At 37.6% G+C, this 21,341-nt stretch overlaps 1 protein-coding gene across 1 annotated transcript in view; it reads right to left on the bottom strand.

The window, feature by feature from the left end:
- The window catches only part of LOC107723101 (lamin-A-like), a gene marked incomplete at its 3' end in the record, with an annotated part of 24,407 nt that extends 4,576 nt beyond the window's left edge, over positions 1–19,831 (bottom strand). Inside the window, 3 exon segments of the mRNA XM_016531618.1 lie at positions 329–485; positions 16,268–16,646; positions 19,739–19,831. Of these exon segments, the coding sequence (XP_016387104.1) occupies positions 329–485; positions 16,268–16,614 (504 nt within the window).
- Positions 19,832–21,341: the final 1,510 nt, after the last annotated feature.

The following is a 21,341-nucleotide window of genomic DNA, read 5'->3' as shown; positions in this document are numbered from 1 at the left end:
TATTTTTTTTTTATTTTATTTTGTTTATTTTTTTACTGGGAATTCATTTAATTATCATGGCTGTTTTTATGTGATATTAATAATATATTGGCAAAAATAGAGCTGAATCATATTCCCTAAAGCAAGCAAGTATTAGTTTAGATGCTTTAAATAATCTTTTAGTGCATGTATTATATAGATAACCCTGGAGAAAACTAGGCTAAAAGTACCCTGCTCAAGTACCTAATAATGGCACAAACTGGAACCTTTTGGTCACTAACCCAGATCTTTTACCACAGCACCACACCACCCAAACCCTTAGACATGCAGCTTTTTATAGAATCACCACCTTGGCCAGCTGGGCTTTCAGATCTCTGACTTCGACCTCCAGTGATCTCTTCTCCCCCAGTGCTGTGGCGAGAGACGCGTCCTTGGAGTTCAGCAGAGCTTCCAGATCCTTCAGTCTGGCCAGAGCCGATTCCAGATCCGACTCTTTCTTACCATTCCTACAGTCACAAAAATACAAAGAAGGTATTAAAGCATTTTTTTCCTCTCGGCACACAGAGGAATACAATTATTTCAATTAGATTCAGAATAGTCAGATTATTATATTCATTAATGCATGTTGAGGAAAGTCTCTTGTATCAGAAAATTGCGAGCAACTGCATTAGAGTGGCATCATGGCCTGAGTAAAGCACCTCAGGAGAGGATCGGATCTTTTCGGCTGTCAGAACTGATCTAAGACTGTAAAATATGCATCTGATTTACATCCATAAGCTTGACTGAATATGTTTGCCAAGTAGCAAAGCTTGAATAATCAGTTCAGTGCAAATGAACACCAGACTGCCCACAATTTTGCCTGGGATTTTGTACCAAAACCAAGGACTCTTTAAAATCTGTAAACAATAACCTTAAGAATCCTCTCTCTGAAACAGAGCAGGATTTGGGCCTCCAACAGTAAATTTAAACCATATGGGTGTGACTACAATGTTGTTCCTTTTTGAAGGAACCATACAAACCTTAATAAAAATACAGAATGATAAACACTTCAATAAATAAAAGATGACTGGTAGTTTTACTATGTCATCAACTGAATTAAGGCAAAGTGAGGTTTGCAGTTTTAAAACATAGAAGGGTAATAAGGCCAACTCTTACAGTCTAAAACGAGAGTATAATTTATCAACACTCATATCTGTTCTCTGTCAAAACAAGCGTTTAGGTTTAGAGTTCATCTCTGTGCATTCCCAGATCAGATTTCACAAGGCCTGTAAAATAGCTGCTCCAAAATTAGTCATGTGAGTGATTGACCGAACATGGCTTGAAACAATTAAAACTCTGCCACACTTCAGTCCCTAAGGCACCTTTCCCACACACACAACTCCTTCCCAACAACAAAAGTACGCTCAATGTGCACTCAGACTACAACGCAAGCAAACTAAAACTCAACAGACTAAAGCAAATAACTTCTAGAGTTTGTATTCTCTGTTCTGTGGAGCATTCCATCAGGCCTCCTTCCTGAGAGAAGTAATTCAACCAACTTACGATTCCCAACAACAGAGGTTTTGTTAGGTCACATACTTTACTTTACAGCCACATACCTTCACTAAAAGCTTTATGAGGCTGAGAACATGAAAAAACGTTAAATGTAGGAAAGTTAACCTCCCTGACTGAGATTACTTAAAGTAATGTACTTGTAAAATAATAGTTCGATGAATAACAGTTTTGAAGAACTGGTTACTGAAATTCAAAAGTATGGAAAAATCTTTTTTTGAAGGGAAGATATATGCGAGAACTTTTGCAGAGAGCCTTTGAGGTAACATTCATCACTATTTCTGAGGAACAGTATAACTGGAACTGAAAAAAAGCGCACAGATTTTTGTATTTTAGCTGTTCACGCTACAGGAATAAAAACAAGCACTGGTCCTCAGCAGGATACAGTGTTTATGTGGAAAAATTAGCCTAAATCTGCTCATTAAAACTTTTAATGGACACAGAGAGAGGGGAGAATTTACAACTTTAGTCCAGAGGGGCTACAGTGAAGTAGGGGGGTTACAATGAAAGTGTGTAAACAGCTGCATATTTGTGCTTAGTCAACCATAAACACACATCCAGAAACATAACCTCTTCTACTTAGGACATTTGGTCATTAAAAACCAGCCCGTTCCTGTCAGCGCCCTAAATGTGCCGTTTTGTTCTATACTTATTCTGGTTGCACAATATGGGGAAGTCGTGGCCTAATGGTTAGAGAGTCGGACTCGTAACCCAAAGGTTGTGGGTTTGAGTCTCGTACCAGCAGGGATTGTAGGTGGGGGGAGTGAATGTACAGCGCTCTCTCCCACCTTCAATACCATGACTGAGGTGCCCTTGAGCAAGGCACCGAACCCCCAACTGCTCCCCGGGTGCCGCAGCAGAAATGGCTGCCCACCGCTCCGGGTGTGTGTTCACTGCTGTGTGGGTGCACTTTGGATGGGTTAAAATGCAGAGCACTAATTCCAAGTACGGGTCACCATACTTGGCCACATGTCACTTCACTCACTCACTCACTTTAGGTCTGGAGACTCATCCTCAGCAGTGGGTGGAGCTTCTTCATCCGACGCTCTCCATCTGTAAGCTGCGGCGGTCCGCAACAACTCCGCAAACTCACCAAATTACACTTTCACAGTCTTGAGTAGCTTTCGATGCTTTTAGAAGCTCATCAGTGTGTTTTTTTGTGTCAGATTGTGTCATTTTGTATGTTGTTAGATGTCCTCCGGTCGCTGTGGCGCTGGCACGCAAACGCATGGCAGGGGAGCGTGTGGAGTCATGTGATACTCTGGAGTTTGATGTGGTGGAGCTGGCGGACACTATGGACTGGCAGCTTCCTCTGGTGAAGAGAGGCCTGAGACAGCTGCAGTGGGTCTCAGACACAGCAAGGCACCGAACCCCCAACTGCTCCCCGGGTGCCGCAGCAGAAATGGCTGCCCACCGCTCCGGGTGTGTGTTCACTGCTGTGTGGGTGCACTTTGGATGGGTTAAAATGCAGAGCACTAATTCCAAGTATGGGTCACCATACTTGGTCACATGTCACGTCACTTTAAAAAAAAAAATATATATATTAAGCAGATTGAGCAGAAACAACATTTCACAGTGGAGCAGGCCACATTTGAAGAAAACAATAAAAGTTTAAGAGCCTCATGTGGTCTAATGTTTGTTATTTGTTCTATTATTTTCTATATTTGACGTTAATTTTTTTCTGCTACTGTATTTGTTTTGCTGTTTTAGTTCTCAACATCTCCAGGATCTGTCCACAGGAAGCCAAACCAACCAGAGGCTGTTTAAAGTAGACAATAGGAGAACATGTGCGTCACTTAGCGTCACTTCTGTTCCGGGTCACATTGTCCTTGTTGACTGAACCAACATGGTCAAAGTTTACACTGCAAATGGTCAACTTTGAGTGAAGGGAGCTAAAGAAAACAAACTGGAAAATAAAGTGTGTTATAGCTAATAAGTTGAATAAAATACTACAAAACGACAGCATTTAAAAAAATTAAAAAAAACTATAAAAGCATCAATTCCAGTAAGTTTTCATTAAAAGTGTGTATTTTGTGTGCCGAGTTGTATGTGTGTGTGAGAGAGAGAAAGGGGAAAGGGTTTGGTTTGGCATCTTTGATCCAGTGGAAACATTTCAGGCACAAAAAGAGCCAGTTGAGGGAGAGAGAGAGAGAGAAAGAGAGAGAGGAGGAGAGGAATGTACCAGGTCGGCCTCCAGCACCTCTATGAATCACAGTCCTCTTTTGTGACGAAAAAGAAACCCACAAAATAAAGCCCTCTGAATGTTTTGCCATGTTACCAAGGCAAAGTGTCGTGGAAATATTTCACGTGACCATCTTTGAGAAAACTTTGACCACGAACAGGGTTTCCCCAAGATAAAAAAAAACACACTGGAGCCAAAACCATCCATTAGAAAGCTTAAATTCAAAAGCAGATACATTTTTTCCTACAGAATAAGCATTAATTAAACTGATAGCCATTCATTTTAATGTACTTATTAGTCAAAAAACACATAAAAAAAAGCTGTGGACTATCATGCACACACCCTCAGGCGGGGAAAAATGTGATCCTGGACCACAAAACCAGTCATAAGGGTACATTTTTCGAAATTGAGATTTATACATCCTCTGAAAGCTGAATAAATAAGCTTTCCATTGATGCATGGTTTGTTAGGACAATATTTGGCCAAGATACAACTATTTGAAAGTCTGGAATCTGAGAGTGCAAAAAAATCACAATATTGAGAAAATCGCCTTTAAAGTCGTCCAAAACAAGTTCTTAGCAATGCATATTACTAATCAAAAATTAAGTTTTAATATATTTACAGTAGGAAATTTACAAAATATCTTCATGGAACATGATCTTTACTTAATATCCTAATGATTTTTGGCATAAAAGAAAAATCAATCATTTTGACCCATACAATGTATTTTTGGCTATTGCTAGAAATATACCCCAGCGACTTAAGACTGGTTTTGTGGTCCAGGGTCACAAATAGTCTTGTGTATGACTGCATTCTCTGAATTATGGACTTTACACGGTCTCTCTAACACTATATTTGTTGCTTCACAAAAAGCACCATATGACAGCTGTCACCTGCAACAGCTGGAGGTTTTGAGAGGAAAAATGACTGTAGGCTTTCATCAAAGCACTTGTAAAGCCATAAAAAGCACATAGCAAAACCGCACAGTCTGACACAACACTTCATCAATATGATAAAGGACTGGAGCCTGTTAAATCAAATCTCTTTTAGCTCATACAAAAACATTTATTATGATTTGTATTTGCTAAGTCTCAATATATTTGCACAGACTACCAAATGGTAGAATCCATAGTATCTTCAGTCGAGTGTTTTATGACCATTTTATGGTTTTATAACTGGACGAAGCTTGTATGTTGTTTAAGCTAGCAAATTGTTGGGGAATCTGTTTAATGTCTCAATATTTAAAGTAATTTGTTTCCTAAAAAAATCCTGCCAGATTTTAAGTTGACAACAATAATTTATTTTCATTTCTATTTCAGCATGTTGAAATGCGGATTAGCTGAATGAACAACAGTGAAATTTACGTCCTGTAAGTTTAAGTGTTCCAGGGCATCAATACATTTTACTGTGTTCAAATACATAGTAAAACATATTGGTGCAATTCAACTCCTTATACCTAAAGCCCAAGATCTACCTTCTCATCCTCCATTCAGCTCCACAATACACCGATTCACTGCTTTTGACGTAAATGTGACTTGTACTTTCCACTTCTACTATATGGGTGGAGAGGCCACGTGACTAAATCTTAAAACAGAATAGTCTCATACAGGGGTTCCCCATTTTCCCACTGCACTATGAATAAACGTTTCCTTTTTAATTGTTGAGGCGACTCTGTCTCACTCTGCCTGGCTGCAGGCCCACCATGAGGTCTTCATGGAGACAGAGTGAAACATACAGAAGGAAATACGTATGGTCAGAAGGAAAAAGATGGTGACTGAGTTGTATAATATGCTCTAATATAAACATTGACTAAAAATAGAACAATGCAGAACCAGAATTTGCCAGCTGTAATGGTTAAAAATTTGAGAATAACATTAAAACATTAAAGACAAATTTTTACAGAGCCTTACACCAGCTGGGAAAGACTTGAGTAAGCATGACCTACTATAGACATTATTCATACTACGTTTGTTTTTGTTTTGTTTTTAACTGAGGGATGAGTCTAAATTATTTTCTGTAATTAAGCTTTCAACGGATCACAAATCTCACGGTTCGGATCACATTACAGTTTTTGACCCACGGATCGGATAATTTTTCGGATCAGCAAGAAAAGAAAAATATTTCAATTTAACTTGCTTTCCATTTATTACTTAAAGCAAAGTACTTCTTTGATACCACAGCAAATACTACTAGATTAACTAAGAAAGTTTTTGTTTGATGATCATTAATGACAGCAGCAGTGTTTATAGGCCGCTGTCCCTTTAAGACCTGATGCACGGATCCGATATAATGATACACATCACATCCGATTTCTTTCTCAGCTGTTTTCATTCACTTGAGACATAACTGACCGCGTTTAACTGAATGATTGTCGAGATGGGTATTTTGTCATAATTTTGTGTGTATGTGTCTGTTCAGAGGATTCAGAAGAGGATTCGTTCGGTGTTCGCGCGCCGTCTGTTAAACGCATGTGCGCGCTTCGTGTGTGTGCGGCTGTGCGCATAGAGAACAGCGCGCGAGTAACGAATCGAGTTCCCTTTCGTCTTTTCTCTCTGGAATTGTTTAAAATTCGCTTGCTTGTGTAAATACGAACAAATGATAAACTTATACTCTATTATGGTAAAATGTTGCAATTAATCCGCGGATCACATGCATGCCGAACCGTGGTGCTTGGTCCGTACGGATCATGGATCAACTACGATCCGTTTAACCACTAATATATGTGTTAAACATATATAGATGAATACAAATCTTATATAAATATGAATATAAATATATAAATAAATAAAAAATATATATTTTTAAACATGGTAAAGACGTGGTAAAGGTAGCCTCAGGAAAATGATTAACAAGAAAAATTATGATTCTTCTAAATCCTAATGGTGGGTTTTTGAAGGGTGTGGTCCTATAATCAGACCAGATCCTGTAACCGCAGCTGAATTTGAACATCCAATACAAAGAGAACATTATTTGTCCTCCCTGATTCATTAGCACATGACAGATGCTAAAACTATTTCCCTCAGAGTGAAATAGCATTCCATGATTTATCTAATCTTTCTGTCTAGTCTGGCAAAAATGAGCGCAATCTTTAATGTCAAATGAAAAAACAGTTCATTTCTGAACAGAACAATGATGGAGAGCTAAGATGTAGCACATCTAGGCCTCCTCTCTCCATCTCTGCATGGATAAATGTGTGTGAAGGGTCACATATGATTATGAAAACCTTCTTAAAATCTACCTATATCCATCAATAAGCATAAATGTGCGCAACCTTCTTAAAATCTACCTATATCCATCAATATGCATAAATGTGCGCTTTGTTTCATACTCCGCAACAGGGAGGATAGACTGAGGCCCTGCCAGCGTGGCAGCTCTGCTTTTAGGCGCTGATGATGACTCACTCCCTCCCTTACACCCGTGGCTCATACACACCATCAGAACAGCACCAATTACAGTAACCCTCTCTCCTCCCTGTCTTTGTACAAGCCCAGTCTAATAAAATCTGCATCGGAGGGTCTCCGGCCTTATAATATAAACAGTTTTCCACTGATTTTTCCATTGAATAAACATATAGAGATTCCACTGTCATCTCCGGTTCTCCAAAAATAACGTTTGCCTGTTTGCAGCTGCCTTTGGTTAAGAATGGGATGGAGATGGTGTGTGTGTGCACGTGTGTGTGTGTGCGCAGTACTACTCTACCAGTGTTCCCCATTACAAGTGGTTTGGCAAAAGACAAACATCAGTTCAGGCTATTAGTCACATGGCACTTGCGATTCCTTCTCTTTCACAACCACATGGGTTTATTGAACAGTTTTATGCAGAAAATACTACTGGCACTTTACTGTATAAAAACATGTTTTTATGCAAAGTATGTCTTAAATGTATTCACATAAGTAAAAAAGTAGTATTTCGAAAAAACAATAAATAAAAACTAAACAAAAATAAAATTACGCTGATGTGACTGAAGTCATCTAATGTGAATGTGCATAATTGTACATTTATTATTATTATTAAAAGAATAGCTCATTACTTTAAGTATAATCTTGGAACTAGTGGAAACATTCCAGTGGAAAAGTTTTTTTAAAAGGAAACAAATCACTTTTAACATCCCTGTGTCACGAATCCGGTCCGTGGTCTTCCGTCTGCTCGCCACCAGAGGTCGCCTTCTGATTACTCTGACTCTCAGACCACACAAACTGTTGCACGTCACCCTGGACTACATTTCCCATGCTCCATTGCACTGATTGGACTCACCTGCAGCCAATCACACACACACACTATATAACAACCACTCAATCCTTCTCTATTCGCCAAGTATTGTTTAGCGTTTATCGCTTTCCCAGTGATAGCTACATTACGGAGCCTTCTGCCCTAGTTTCTAGTTTAGTCTTGCGATTAACTGATTATCTGCCTGTCTTAGAATTCTCTCGTCTTGTCGTTTGGACTATGTTTGCACCTTGCCTGGATTATTGCATGTTTTGGATTCCCCGTTTGCCTCGCCCTCTGGTTTACGTTTGCCGATCGAAGACCCACGCTTGCCCTAGGAATACTCTTTTGTCTTGCCTGTGTTGTACCAGTGTTGTTGTCTGACCCTTGCCTGTTTCATGACCACGCCTCTAAATAAAAGCCTTGCATATGGATCCGCATGCCTTACGTCTCGTTCGCCCCGTTACACCCTGATTCGCATTCATTCTGCTCAGATGAATCAAAACATACATACATACAAGGCTTTGTTTATAAATTAACTCAAATTTAACTAAATTTGTCTTTCAGTAATGGTATGGTGCCTTAACAGAACTACAATGTCTTGTTTTATGTGGAAGCATCTCCGCACACAAGTTCACTCGGAATTCTCAACAAATCACTTGCAAATGAAAAACGTGTTTGATCTTTAGTTTAGAGTCTGTGGATGGTGATTACATAATAGAGCGAATGAGTCAGTCCGTCCAAAGCCTTTCCAGATCCAACCACAACCAAACAAAGCACCACTGCATGTGCATTTGGGATGAAGTGTAGGGGAGTGCGTGTGTGTCCGCATTTTACATTTGACATTTTAAGAACAAAAGGATTGTAATATGGAGTTGAAAAAGCCATCAGAAGTGGGTGTGAGTCTAACCAAATATGTATGCGCATCTAGGCTAGTACGCAAGAGACATTTTATATGCCCATTATTTTAAAATGATTTATAATTTATGACTCAAAGCTCTTCAAACACACACACACAGACAGGCACTCCTGAATAGCACGGAGCAGCTCGTTGGATGGTTAAAGACTTTTTTCATGATCATCAGAACCGATTCAACTTGGACCAATTTCGAAGCTTCAGCATCCCTCCAAAAATCAGGATGTTTTCTTTTTGCCAATCACTCCTTTGAAAGGATGAGAGGTTTAAATATGCAGTAACAAGACTGGACATCCTACTCAATGCCTGAGAAATCAATGGCTGAAACAAATAAAAAGCATCTTGAATCACTCATCACAGTTGTGTTATTTATTACTGTCATGACATCAAACGAGAAAATATTTTTTTCCAGAATATCCATCTGTAATGTTCCAGACTAAAGAAAAAAAAAATCTAGTACAGAGATCCAGTTCTGGACAGAGAATCATTTCTCATAAATTAATGTAATTATAAACAGTGGGAGGAAAATGAGTTCTGCTAATTGTCATGACAATGGAAAGCCACATGTCATGGCTACACTGGAAGTGAGAGGCAAGTCACAAAACTAGATCGCTTCCAGCATAATCAACGAAGCTGTGTACAATGCAAGCACAAGCTTCACTCAACATTTAACATATTTGGCAAACACTTTTATTCAAAGCAACTTATTGTGCATTTGCCAGTATGCGTGTTCCCTGGGAATCAAACCCCTATGACGTGCTGTGCGGTTGCTCTGCCACTTTATTTTAATTTGGCTGAAATAAAATATATATTTAATTTATATTCATTAGTCATGTTCAAAGAACCATTTAATACCAATGCATTTCTGTAAAACTGGAAAAAAAAATAACTGCAATTTTTACTCTTTAGAGATACTATTAGGACTATTACATTTATTATGTCTTGATTTATATTGCTGCAAAATTAGCGATAAATATTCCGGCACATTGCTTATTTCATTTCATAGCCATAGAAGTCATATATTGGCTACTGAAACAGTGCAAGTAAATAACTGTCTGGACCGTAACTTGGAAGGAAATGTATAGGGACTGGATCTCTTTAATTGAATATCCCTAATCTAAAACATTTGTGTACCCCTGCTAGCAGTATCATATTCTAACTTTGTACCAGTATAACATTCACAAATACCAAGTTTGAGAGTTGTTTTACATGCCAGATACATACTGTACATTCTTTTAAAACATTTTTTTTAAAAAAGTGATCCTCACTGAATTCCCCTATTTACTGTAACATTAGACAGTTGGGACAGTTGATCTTCAGTGAGGTCATGAGGATAGCAGGGAAAACAGAAATGTCCTGAGGCAGTGATCACATCACAAAAAAAGAAAAGAACAGAGAGGGAAAGAGAGAGAATGAGCCTACTCCCCTCAGAATGAAAGAGATCTTCACTGAAGAAAGAGATCTTCACTGGAAAAGGAGAGACGCCTCTATTCAGATGCATATGTTGTGCTGAACATAGAGCTATTTAATCTCTCCTAAAAAGTTTGAACACACAGGTGCCTGTTGAAGTTGATATATTGTAGATTTGGTAAGTTAATTTGTTAAGTTAAGAGCATAATAGCAGAAAATCTAATTTTATTCCTTTTTAGGCAGGACAGCCCTGAACTAAACAATGAAACACTGTAATCAGGGCGTCTCTCTCTGTAAGATCAAGCCTTTTCTCATTGTCAACCGACACCTATAGATTAACACTTAAACGTACACTCATTAGATGTAATTTTCACGGTAGACAATAAAACTCATAATGACATAACCACAGAGAGACTGTCTATTTTAAATATGACAAGTGCAGGAAACTTATTAGCAGCATACTCTATGATAACTGTTCATTGCCATGTGTTTATTCTGATAATGGAAAAGCCAGAGGATGATGGGACAAAATTTCACATTGGCATCTGAAAATACTTAGCATGAACTTAACAGACCAACAAGATGCAACAACACTAGTAAATGAACCTTTAAAAAAAGATTACAATAAATGACTCCTTTATATTTATGAACTATGGTATTTGCATGGTACTTCAAGTTACATCACTATATGTGTAGTACTTTTTATTTAGTGTATTTATATTATTTATTAAATAATATAAATGAATGAGTTATTATTATGATTTCTAAGGCTGAATGTACATAGACAGCACAAACAACCATGTTTGAGGGCTGCTTTTTGCAGGGTGGAGTGTCTTTGTTGGATATCCATAACCAGACGAATAATATATGCACTGGTGAGGGTAAGTGGCACCATAAGCCAGTCAATAAAAAACACACAGGATGGTGAGGGAGGGGCAGAAAATGAATCACTGGAGTATTTATTTACATCTGAAAGCTGCCAAATATCATTTCGTTTGCCCTTAAGCTATGAACATAGCTTGCAGACCACAAAGCCAGTGAGCGTTGAACTGATAAAATTGTGTGTGAATGCAAATATTTTCAACAAGGGAATGATTTTAAAAAAACCTCAACATTTACGGTGTATGAAGGCCTGGGGTCAAAGTTTGATGTCTAAAATAACAGAGATTCAAATGTAAGGGTTTTCTTTAACTATGACACTTTAATATCCTAGTGGTTGATTTTTTTTTTTTTATTAAAACATATTAACAATATATTTTTCAAGTATTCATATTTTGAAAATTAATATAAAAATGTGTTATATGAAGGTCACATTTTACTATACCTTCATTATTTTTGCTAATTTTTTAGATGCTTTTATGTTAACATTTTATTGTTTTGCTATTGACCCTGAGCCAGACCCAGATATAAATGGAAAGGATGTCCCTCACTACACCCAAAGCCTTAAAACTAAAAGTGATAGTAAAGGTGATAAGGCGAAAATATACTTACAATCTCAGTAATCTCAGAGAAAGAGAACATGGGTAGATGACTGGTAGGGCTGCACGATAAATCGCATGCGATATTTAACGCGCATCTTGTCAGAAAGCCGGTTCTTTAATCAGCGGTAAATCTCCATCACCTGCGTGCTTTCACATTGAGCAGCATTAACTACACAGAGCCGTTGTTCACTGACGAGCTGCTCAAAAAATCGCGCAAATATGATCGTGGTTTTGCGCCGCTCGTCAGTGAACAACGGCTCTGTGTAGTTAATGCTGCTCAATGTGAAAGCCCGCAGGTGATGGAGATTTACCGCTGATTACAGAACCGGCTTTACTGATAAGATGCGCGTTAAATATCGCATGCGATTTATCGTGCAGCCCTAATGACTGGTTAATTTTTTCAATGATAAAACTGATAAAAGGCTCTTATATGCTAGATCAATGCTCTAATATTTTTAAGGCCACATTTTCTCTTCCCCAGAAGCTGGAATAATGCAATGACTAAGACTAAGATGACTAATTCTTTACAGATATGTCCTGGTTATGTCCTGGTCCACACGTGGGCCTGAAAAATCATTGTATGAATGGGGACTCGGGAAATTCCTGGAAATGCAAGCAGAGTCAGAAGATGTGCAACTAAAAAGTGGATTAGAGTTAGTATTTTGAGTCATTTAGACAAAATACCGACTCAAGTCCCCCGCTTTCTAGACCATCACTAAGTACAGGATTCAGTGACGTTAGAGACTAGAGCTGATCTGCGCTTCACGGCACACGTCTGCAGCGCATTAAAGCCTGTGTTGCGGCCACCGGAGCTGATCGCGGCCACTCAATGCTGGTGTTTACCGTCCGCGCCGCAGCCCAGAACTCATGCTTGTCACATCGGTCACATTACATCGCGCGCCGTCCAGTGTAGAATAGAACCCATTATGTTGTCTACACCGGATTCAGTAAACTGATGCCTCGTTCTATTTATGACGTGCTGACAGAAGTTCAAATGATTTTCAACGGTCGCTTTGACGCGTTCTGTTGCAGCGCAGACACGGTGTCAGCATAGTTTGTCAGTACAGTCAGTAACGTAGCAGATTGAAAAGTTAGTATCTTTCTGCAGTCCAATAGACGGCAGTTTGCTACATTAGTAGGGCCCTATGATTTCCGCGATGCAGAAAACATGGACGGAATCGCGGAATCCAGTCATAAAAACGGAATTTACTGTATAACGCGGAATTTCATGGAATTTGTCTTATTTTTGATGAATAAATAAAAAACAGGTCAGTACATATATATATAGACTGTGTCTGTGAATAAAAAATGTGTTTATGTATATATATTCTGTTTATGTAGGCTATATACTGTATTCTATATACAGAACCAGTCAAAAGTTTGGACACACGAATGGGAAGTGTGTCCAAACTTTTGACTATACTGTACTATAATATAGCCTACACATAAAGAATATCGGCAGATATATCGGTATCTGTCTTTTTTTACTCCCTAATATCGGTATCGGCCCCCAAAAAACCCATATCGGTCGGGCTCTAGTACAGTTTCATTGTATGGTCTAAGCAAACACAGAGGGGATTCGCAGCATTTTAAATGAAAGGTAAGTGATGACATACTGCTCTTTCAGTATGAATTGAAAGATGCATTTCATCTCCGTTGTTTCCAGCTGTAGTTTTTCCACATATCAGTTACACACTCCTACACTGCACCTGTCAACAGAGTTCAGACAGTGACACACACACATAATACACACAGGATATGGTCTTCTATCTGATAATGACCAAAGAAGCCAAATGCTGCAACCGCAACAGCAGCCACAAGCACATGTACACCAACAGCATGTGTGCACAAACAGCTCCTGTCAGCTAAAATGAAGTTTTGTCTCTGCCGCATGACCCGACATGACTCTCCATTTAACAACCCGTCTGACCCTCAAGCTTCCTAAACAATAACTGAAGTCAAAGTATATGAGGGACTATTTTCAAACATGCAACTTTACACTTCTCTGGAGGGAATGTCATGAAGAATCCTTTGCTAAACAAAAAGCACATTTTTAAATTTTGTGAATTTAATTCTTTTTTTTTTTTCTTAGCGAAGCTTAGCTTTTTGATTCATTTTAAGAAATTATATATGAAATGTATATTAATCCAATTAAGTAAAAAATAATATTATTTTTATTATTAATAAATATTATTATAAATAAATATTAATAAATGTTATTAATAATATGAATATATATATATATATATATATATACAGTATATGTGTGTGTGTGTGTGTGTGTGTGTTTAGTAAATTAGCATTTTAAAACACCAGTGTATTAAGAACTATGAAATAAAAAGTTCTCTGTGCAACTTCTCCTGTGGAAATAGGGCTATAAATCACATTCTAACTGGAACCTTTTATGGAGCATTCTAAGCCGCTTCAGTAAGAAAACATCTGCTAAGCACATAAGTATAAAGCAAATGTTTCAAACTCACTGGAATAAAATAAGGCTACCGTTCCAACATGAACATAGGGCTTTCTCACTGAGGTGAGGGGTTAAAGTCAGAGTGAACAGTGCTTTCCGCAGTTACTTAAAGCTCATGAGTCACCACTCAGTCCAGTCAGAACCTCTCACACACCCTGGCAAGGCTGCATGGTTGCTGTGGAAACCAAACACTTCCAAACAGCTCAGCTGAATGTACGAGTCAGTCTGCATTAACCGAGTGATGGACGCTTACAGGAACTCATGAGGGCTACTGTAACCCTGGGACACAAATAATTCTATCTCCTTTTGCTGACTTCCCCCATGTGTATAACCACAAAGCTTATGAAATGAATATGACCACAAACCTTATAAAATGAATGAGAATGACTCATATTGGCTTTCACTAAACTCTCAACTTGTCTGGCATCATTCAGTGAAGGCGCATCTTCAGCCTTGATATCTATTTGTCTTTGAACCACACCCTTTTGGGATCAACAAATCTCTTGCCTAAACCAACGCACTGACTAAGTCTACTACCATAGAGACAGCAAGATAAACAATAGATTATAATAACAATCACTGTGACTCAACGACAACTACATAACAACGCTTCTTAATAAACTATAAGCATCTACAAACTTTTTTTTTAGTGGTGTTGAATAGTTTGAGATGGTTCCTCTGTGGAGTTTGGATGTTTTTAAAGTACTCGGATATGAGGGAGTTCAAGTGCAAAGGACAAAAGCATGATAATTAAGTTACTAGATTTTATGATGCGTAGTTGTTGTTTCTTAGTTTTATTGCGAGGATCTTTTCTCTTACATAATGTGATTAGTTATTGCCAAACTATGTTTGAGAATAAATACAGCAATTTACAAAAAATTAAAATTGACAAAATATTACATTTAATATTGAAGACTGACAATATCATTTATCAACCAATATTCAACATTTTTAGATTACTTTTGCTGTCATCTACCGCTTACTTGAAGTTAATCTTCAACACTTTTAAATGTAATCTTTAGCAAATCTCAAAATTATTATTTATTTTTCATACTTTACATTATAATTAGGGTTAAAATTCATTTTAACCGGTTAACTGACCGTAAGAATTTTAACAGATTAATACAATCAGTTAAACGGCAAGAATCCTGAAAAAAATGTATCATGGTTTCCACAAAAATATTAAGCAGCAAAAGCTGCTTTAAACATTGATAATAATAAATATTACATTGATAATAATATTAACATAATAAAATGTTAATATGAGCAAAATTCTGAAAATTCCGCCTTGCAATCACAGGAATAAATTACATTTGAAAATATATTAAAACCATTGATCTATAATAGAGAAAACAGTTATTTTAAATAGTTTACATTTAAATTAAAACAATTAAGGTTTAAAATTTTCATAGTATTACTGTATTATTGTTCAAATAAACTAAGCTTTGCTGAGCTCAAAGAGACTCGCCGACCCCAAACCACAAGGTTTAAAATCGCTGTCATAATACTGTACAATGTAGATTTGTTTTCCGTTTTAATTATTATAATTGAATTTTAAAATGCTTCAAACAGACTAAGCACTGAGCTGTCAGCCTTAGTGACAGGAGCAATAAGCAGATGTAAACTGCAGAAAACTGCCATCATGTTTCAGGTAAATTTAGCTGAGGACTAGGCTGAGAGCCCAGGGGTTGGCACCGTTCTGCATTTTAGAGTTAAACTTATCTCTTGGATGTGTGGAAGGAATTACAGGAAAAGAGGGCAAGTCCTCATATTAGCCAGTGTTTGCAGCTCTTCTGTGTCACTGATTTATGATCTGTAAGCCGCACCATTTAGAAACTAAACCTGGTGGAATTTTTGTAGGTTCCTGTGTGGAATGAGTCATGGTAATTGCTACTGCTGACTCCAGACTTGGATTTACTTACTGCAATAGCACTGGCTTACAGTTGTAAAGGGTTTGTTCGTCCAAAAATTAACAAAAATCAATGGAGATTTTAAACTTAAAAAAGTGCAAATTAAGTCATATTGTTTTAGAATGACACGCATGACGTGTCAACCATGATCTGCACACATACCTGGCCTTCAGTTCCTTGTAGTCCTCTCGCACCTTGCTGAGCTCCAGTTGCAGTCGGGCTCGTTCTTTGGCCACCGAGTCCAGAGTCTTCCTAGCGTCTGCCAGCTCAGCCTCATACGCCGCTTTCATGCCGCTCAGCTCGCGGCTGATCTCCGTCTCCGACTCTGTGATGCGCATACGCAGACCTGCGTTCTCCACCTCTAGAGAGCGCACCTTATCGATGTAGACCGCCAGTCGGTCGTTCAGGTTGCATAGATCTTCTTTCTCCTGCAGCCGAGTGATACGGTTGGGAGAAAGAACGGTGGTTGTCCCTCCGCGGGTGTTTCGTTTCTGACCTGGAGTCTCCATAGCTGACTGGAACGGCTGCTGCTAGCCTGAAACTGTACAGGGAATAGAATAGAATAGAATAGAATGGGAGAGACATATTTCAGAGGTGATACGGTGAGGAATATTTTACAGTCACAGTCCAACAGTTTGAAACTGATATGCAATATATTTATGGTAACAAAAAAATTAATATATGCAAATTATAAACTCCAGCCCTCCTTTCCGTTCCAACCATCCCTCTCCTTCACTTTGTGTCTTACTGTTTCTGCCACGCCCAACCTCTGATCACATTCAAGTATATTCAGCACAAACTGCCCCAGAATAAGCATTTAGTTCAAATCTCTAACACGTTCACTTCTAAATAGACTAATCTGGTTTAGATCTAAACGTCAGACTGGTTTAGAATGCATTCACTGTAACTTACCTTGGATAAGATAGACACAAATTTTGACACACTTTAAACACAACCAGCACAGACACGCATGTCAAAGTCCCATCCACAGGAGCTCTGATCACATGTTTGTTTTGGAACATGAAGTAATTCCAAACATTACATTGTGCTTAGACGGCACATGTGACACTCCCCCTAGACACAATTACAGGAGTGACCTATCTTTTACTGTGCAATGCTAAAAAAAAAAAGCTATGGAAAAACACTAATTAAAAATATATTTGGGCCCTGAGCATTCACAGTTTGCAGTACTGCTAGTCAAAATGCCTGAATCACTGACCTGGTAAAGTTAAGAGAGAGTTTGGGTTACTGAAGGCTTCTGCGGCTGCTGTGTCCCGTTGAAACTCTGCAGAGAAAGTGTCTGGTCTGACTCACACTCTTAGTCTCTGGCAGAAACTCACGCCTCTCAGGGACGAGAGAGGAGGAGAAGCAGAAGAGCAAGTGAGGGAAAGGGGGGCGGAGCTAGTGAAGAAGACCCACACAAGGGAATAGAGCTTTTACTGTATTTCACATTGTCACAGAAAAATCTCGGCGTATCATTTTATTATATAATCTGTAACTTGTGAGATAAGCAATCTAAATGACAGTAAATTAAATCCCTTCCTTTCTAATAGCTAATCCACAGCAAAACAAAATCAAATCAAATATATAATAAAATAAAATAATGTCTGACCCAAAGCCAATAAAAAATTCAAACTACAAAAAAAAAATTTGTTAATTATAATAAAATATTTAAATAAATAAATTAAATAAGTAAAAAATTGAATCGATATTTTCACATAATTAATTAAAGTTAGTCCATAGAGTTCTCCAAAGATCTACTTATCCAAACATATGAACCAAGGAAAATACGTCCATCCTAGAAACCCAGAATACATCCATTTGCTGTTGCATGAAGTTTTAAATGGGAAAGTCACAGAAAACAGCCTTATATTAAAAACTCTGCCTGGTATTTATTTCGGAGGGGTGGACATACTAAAAATTATCCAATCAGGTGTCTTAGTAAAAGGAGAGAGAGAGAGAGCGAGAGCGAGAGAGAGATGAGAGTGGGTTAGATGAATCCTTTATGGGAAGGAAGCCTGTGCTTCAATTCACTTAAACACCACTAACTAGTCACCTTTCATCAACTCTTTGGTGCATATTAGGGTTCAGGATCAAACCTGCACATCAATGTTATTCACCCTCAGAAAAAAGGTACGAAAGCTGTCACTGGGGCAGTATCTTTTCAAAAGGTACAAATATGTTCCATTTAGGTACTAATATGCACCTTTAAGGTACTTATATGCACCTTTAGTGGTAAATAAGGTACAAAGGTGTACCGGCCCGGTGACAGATTTCGTACCTTTTTTCTGAGAGTATTGTTAACTAAAACTATTTAAAATCCTTTTTGTTAATTGAAATGAAGCTGAAGTAAAATACTAATATTAGATCAAATTAAACTAACTAAAATAAAATAAGTTTAAGGTGAATTACTAAATTACTAAAACTGAAATAAATATAAATTAAGGCTAAATAGAAATACTGAAAAAAGGAATAAAAATGACAAACGCACATAACAAAATTACTAAAACTTAAACTAAAATTTAAATGAAAACTGAAAATATAAAAATAAAAGCTAATCCAAAATATTAATATATACTATAAATAATACTAAAATAACACTTCTGCACAGTCCTAACATGTGAATGTACCGTCAGTATGCATATTACAAAATGTATATCTATGCATACTAATAATTTAGGGTCCTATTTATTTGTGCACAAAAACTCTTCTAGAAACAGCATCGTGAGACAAGATGGCATGAGAGACAGCAAAAAAGAAAAGAAAAAAAGCAGACAATCCTGGCACAAGCGCATGGGCAGATCAGTGGAAAAGTCCCAGCAGATGCCAGAACACAGAGAGCTGTGTAAATCTGCAGGATGAGCCTGTCTGTTCTGCACTTTCTTTTCTCCTGTTGTCTCTCTTTCTCTGCCATCCTCGTCGCATTATTACACACAACCACCGCATTCCAATATAACAATGAGATTCCCCAGGGTAAATGTCTCTCCATCCCGAGTGCTATCTCAAAAATCTGTGGGAACTGCTGGGAAGTCATGACACAAGTATACCCAGATAAAATCTGCAGACTTTGATGCAGTTTTGTTAGGGAAAACCTGCAGATTTTTGTGGAATTCTGTTGAGATCTGCTGGTGAGGGTCTCAAGAACATGACTTGGGAGGTCAAAGGGTGGAGATTTAGGACACATTTAGCAAATTACAAGACATGACAGGTTTCATCCAGAATGTTTTCACAACATGGAATTCAGACACACTCACTTGGGTCGCATTACACTACTAAAACCTTGTTAAAATTACATAGCATTCATATAATTTTCAGATTATTTTAAAAAGTCATCAAGGACATTGTGATTACCTGTAACGTTAAATCACAATATTACATAACACACACACCATACACTTTCTACTGCGCTCCAAATGACTAAATCGGGTCTAAAGAAGAGAACACCCTGGAATCAACTAGGATATATTTGTGTAAAATTACAGGTTGTTAAAACTGATGAGTCATGCATTGAGAATGAACATTGAAATCATTCTATTCATAAGCACCCCACAAAATACCATTGCTATGGACTAGAGTAACCACCGCAGAAGATGAAATGTTTGAGCAAAAACAGTTAGGGAAATAGTGACTCACTGTTGCCGAATCCCAAGATCAGGAAATGTTTGCATGCGTTCAATGATCCACCATACGCTGCCGTCTGGCATGGGCCATAGCAGTGCAGATGGACTGTACAGCGCCCTCTACCGACCACTCAATAGAAACGCAGTTTTCAGAGTTCATTCTCTGACAAAAAACTAGCATGGTGACCAAATACAAGATAAGCCAAAAATACAGGAATTCATACCGTTATTGTCACTTGCGCTATTGTTCTTCCAACTACATTAAATAAATATTGGATTTGCTTTCAGTGTTTACACTACATGCTATTACTATTATCTTATTATACTTGTTATCTACTACTTATTATTATCAACGCTAAAAAAAACAGTTGGGCTGCTTATCATTTTTGTGGAAACCGTGATACATTTTTTAGGATTTTTTAATTGAATAGAAAGTTCAAAAGAACAGCATTTATTTGAAATAGCTAGAACCTTTCTGTAACGACGTCTTTAATACACTTTGTCAATTTAATACATCTCAGCTGAATTTTTAAAAGTATTAAATTCTTTAATAAATAAATAAATAAATTACTGACCCCAAATTTTTCACCGGTAATGTACATGTAAAAAAATAAAATAGATAGGCCTATAATAATTAATTTTGGTTCCCATATTTAATTTACTTAATGTAGCTAATTAAGTACATAAATGAATAAATACATATACTGGCACAGTCATGTGACTAGAGGGGTCCTCTTTGTGATACTATTTTGCTCTTTTCATTGGTTTCTGGTCATACTAACTTTATTTGGTTGACAAAAAAAAAAAAGAATTACTATTAATATTTTACCGCAAAACTGCATTTATCCTTATGGTTTAGTATTCTAGTGACCTCTGCTGCTGACGACGAAGAGTCTCACTCAAGACTCCACCAGCTTCTCAGGTTCACTGAACTACCAAGTCTCTCCAGCCGGTGGCAGCATTAACACAGACAGTGCCACTGAATTGTTTTGAAACTCTCGTTACTCTCAAACGCAATCACTAAAAGAAAATGTTTAGAAAGAAATGGCATATTGCAAACGAACAGCGTAAAAAAAATACAGGACACTTCCATCCAATACGCCTCTGTCATGATGATACATGATAATGAACATTTATTTTACCATAATTACAAGTATACTTCATCACCTGACAGAGGCAGTCCACCTGCTCATTTATAGAGTTCACTGTTCTTCAATAATTACTCTCGTTCAATACATCCACTACTGTTCAGTGTTTCCATCTTGTTTTATAATAGTTTTAATTGTGATTGTGTGGTAGAATAAAGCTTTGAAATGTCTCTGAAACCCAAAAAGTTAATTTATTATTTTTTATTTTTATTTATTTTTTCCCAAGTAGAGATGGTAATGATGGGTGTTCAAACTGAAAAGTTATGCCCGGGGACCCGTTTCTGTGTGTTTAACCTCAGATATTTTAGACTTATGGGAAAATAGAATCAGAACATTTAAACTGAACTCCTTTATTGCTTTTTAAAAAGACCAAGGTTGAACAACCAACAAGCCACTTCACCCATCATTGATGAGAGCAGGTTTTCTCCACACAGATGCAACACATGTGTAATAAGGTTTGATAAATAA

The sequence above is a fragment of the Sinocyclocheilus rhinocerous genome, unplaced genomic scaffold (assembly GCF_001515625.1).
Source record: "Sinocyclocheilus rhinocerous isolate Xijiao unplaced genomic scaffold, SAMN03320098_v1.1 scaffold5110, whole genome shotgun sequence".
Classification (NCBI taxonomy): domain Eukaryota; kingdom Metazoa; phylum Chordata; class Actinopteri; order Cypriniformes; family Cyprinidae; genus Sinocyclocheilus; species Sinocyclocheilus rhinocerous.
The sequence above is the reverse complement of the archived record's forward strand: the minus strand, read 5'-3'. Positions and strand labels throughout refer to the sequence as shown.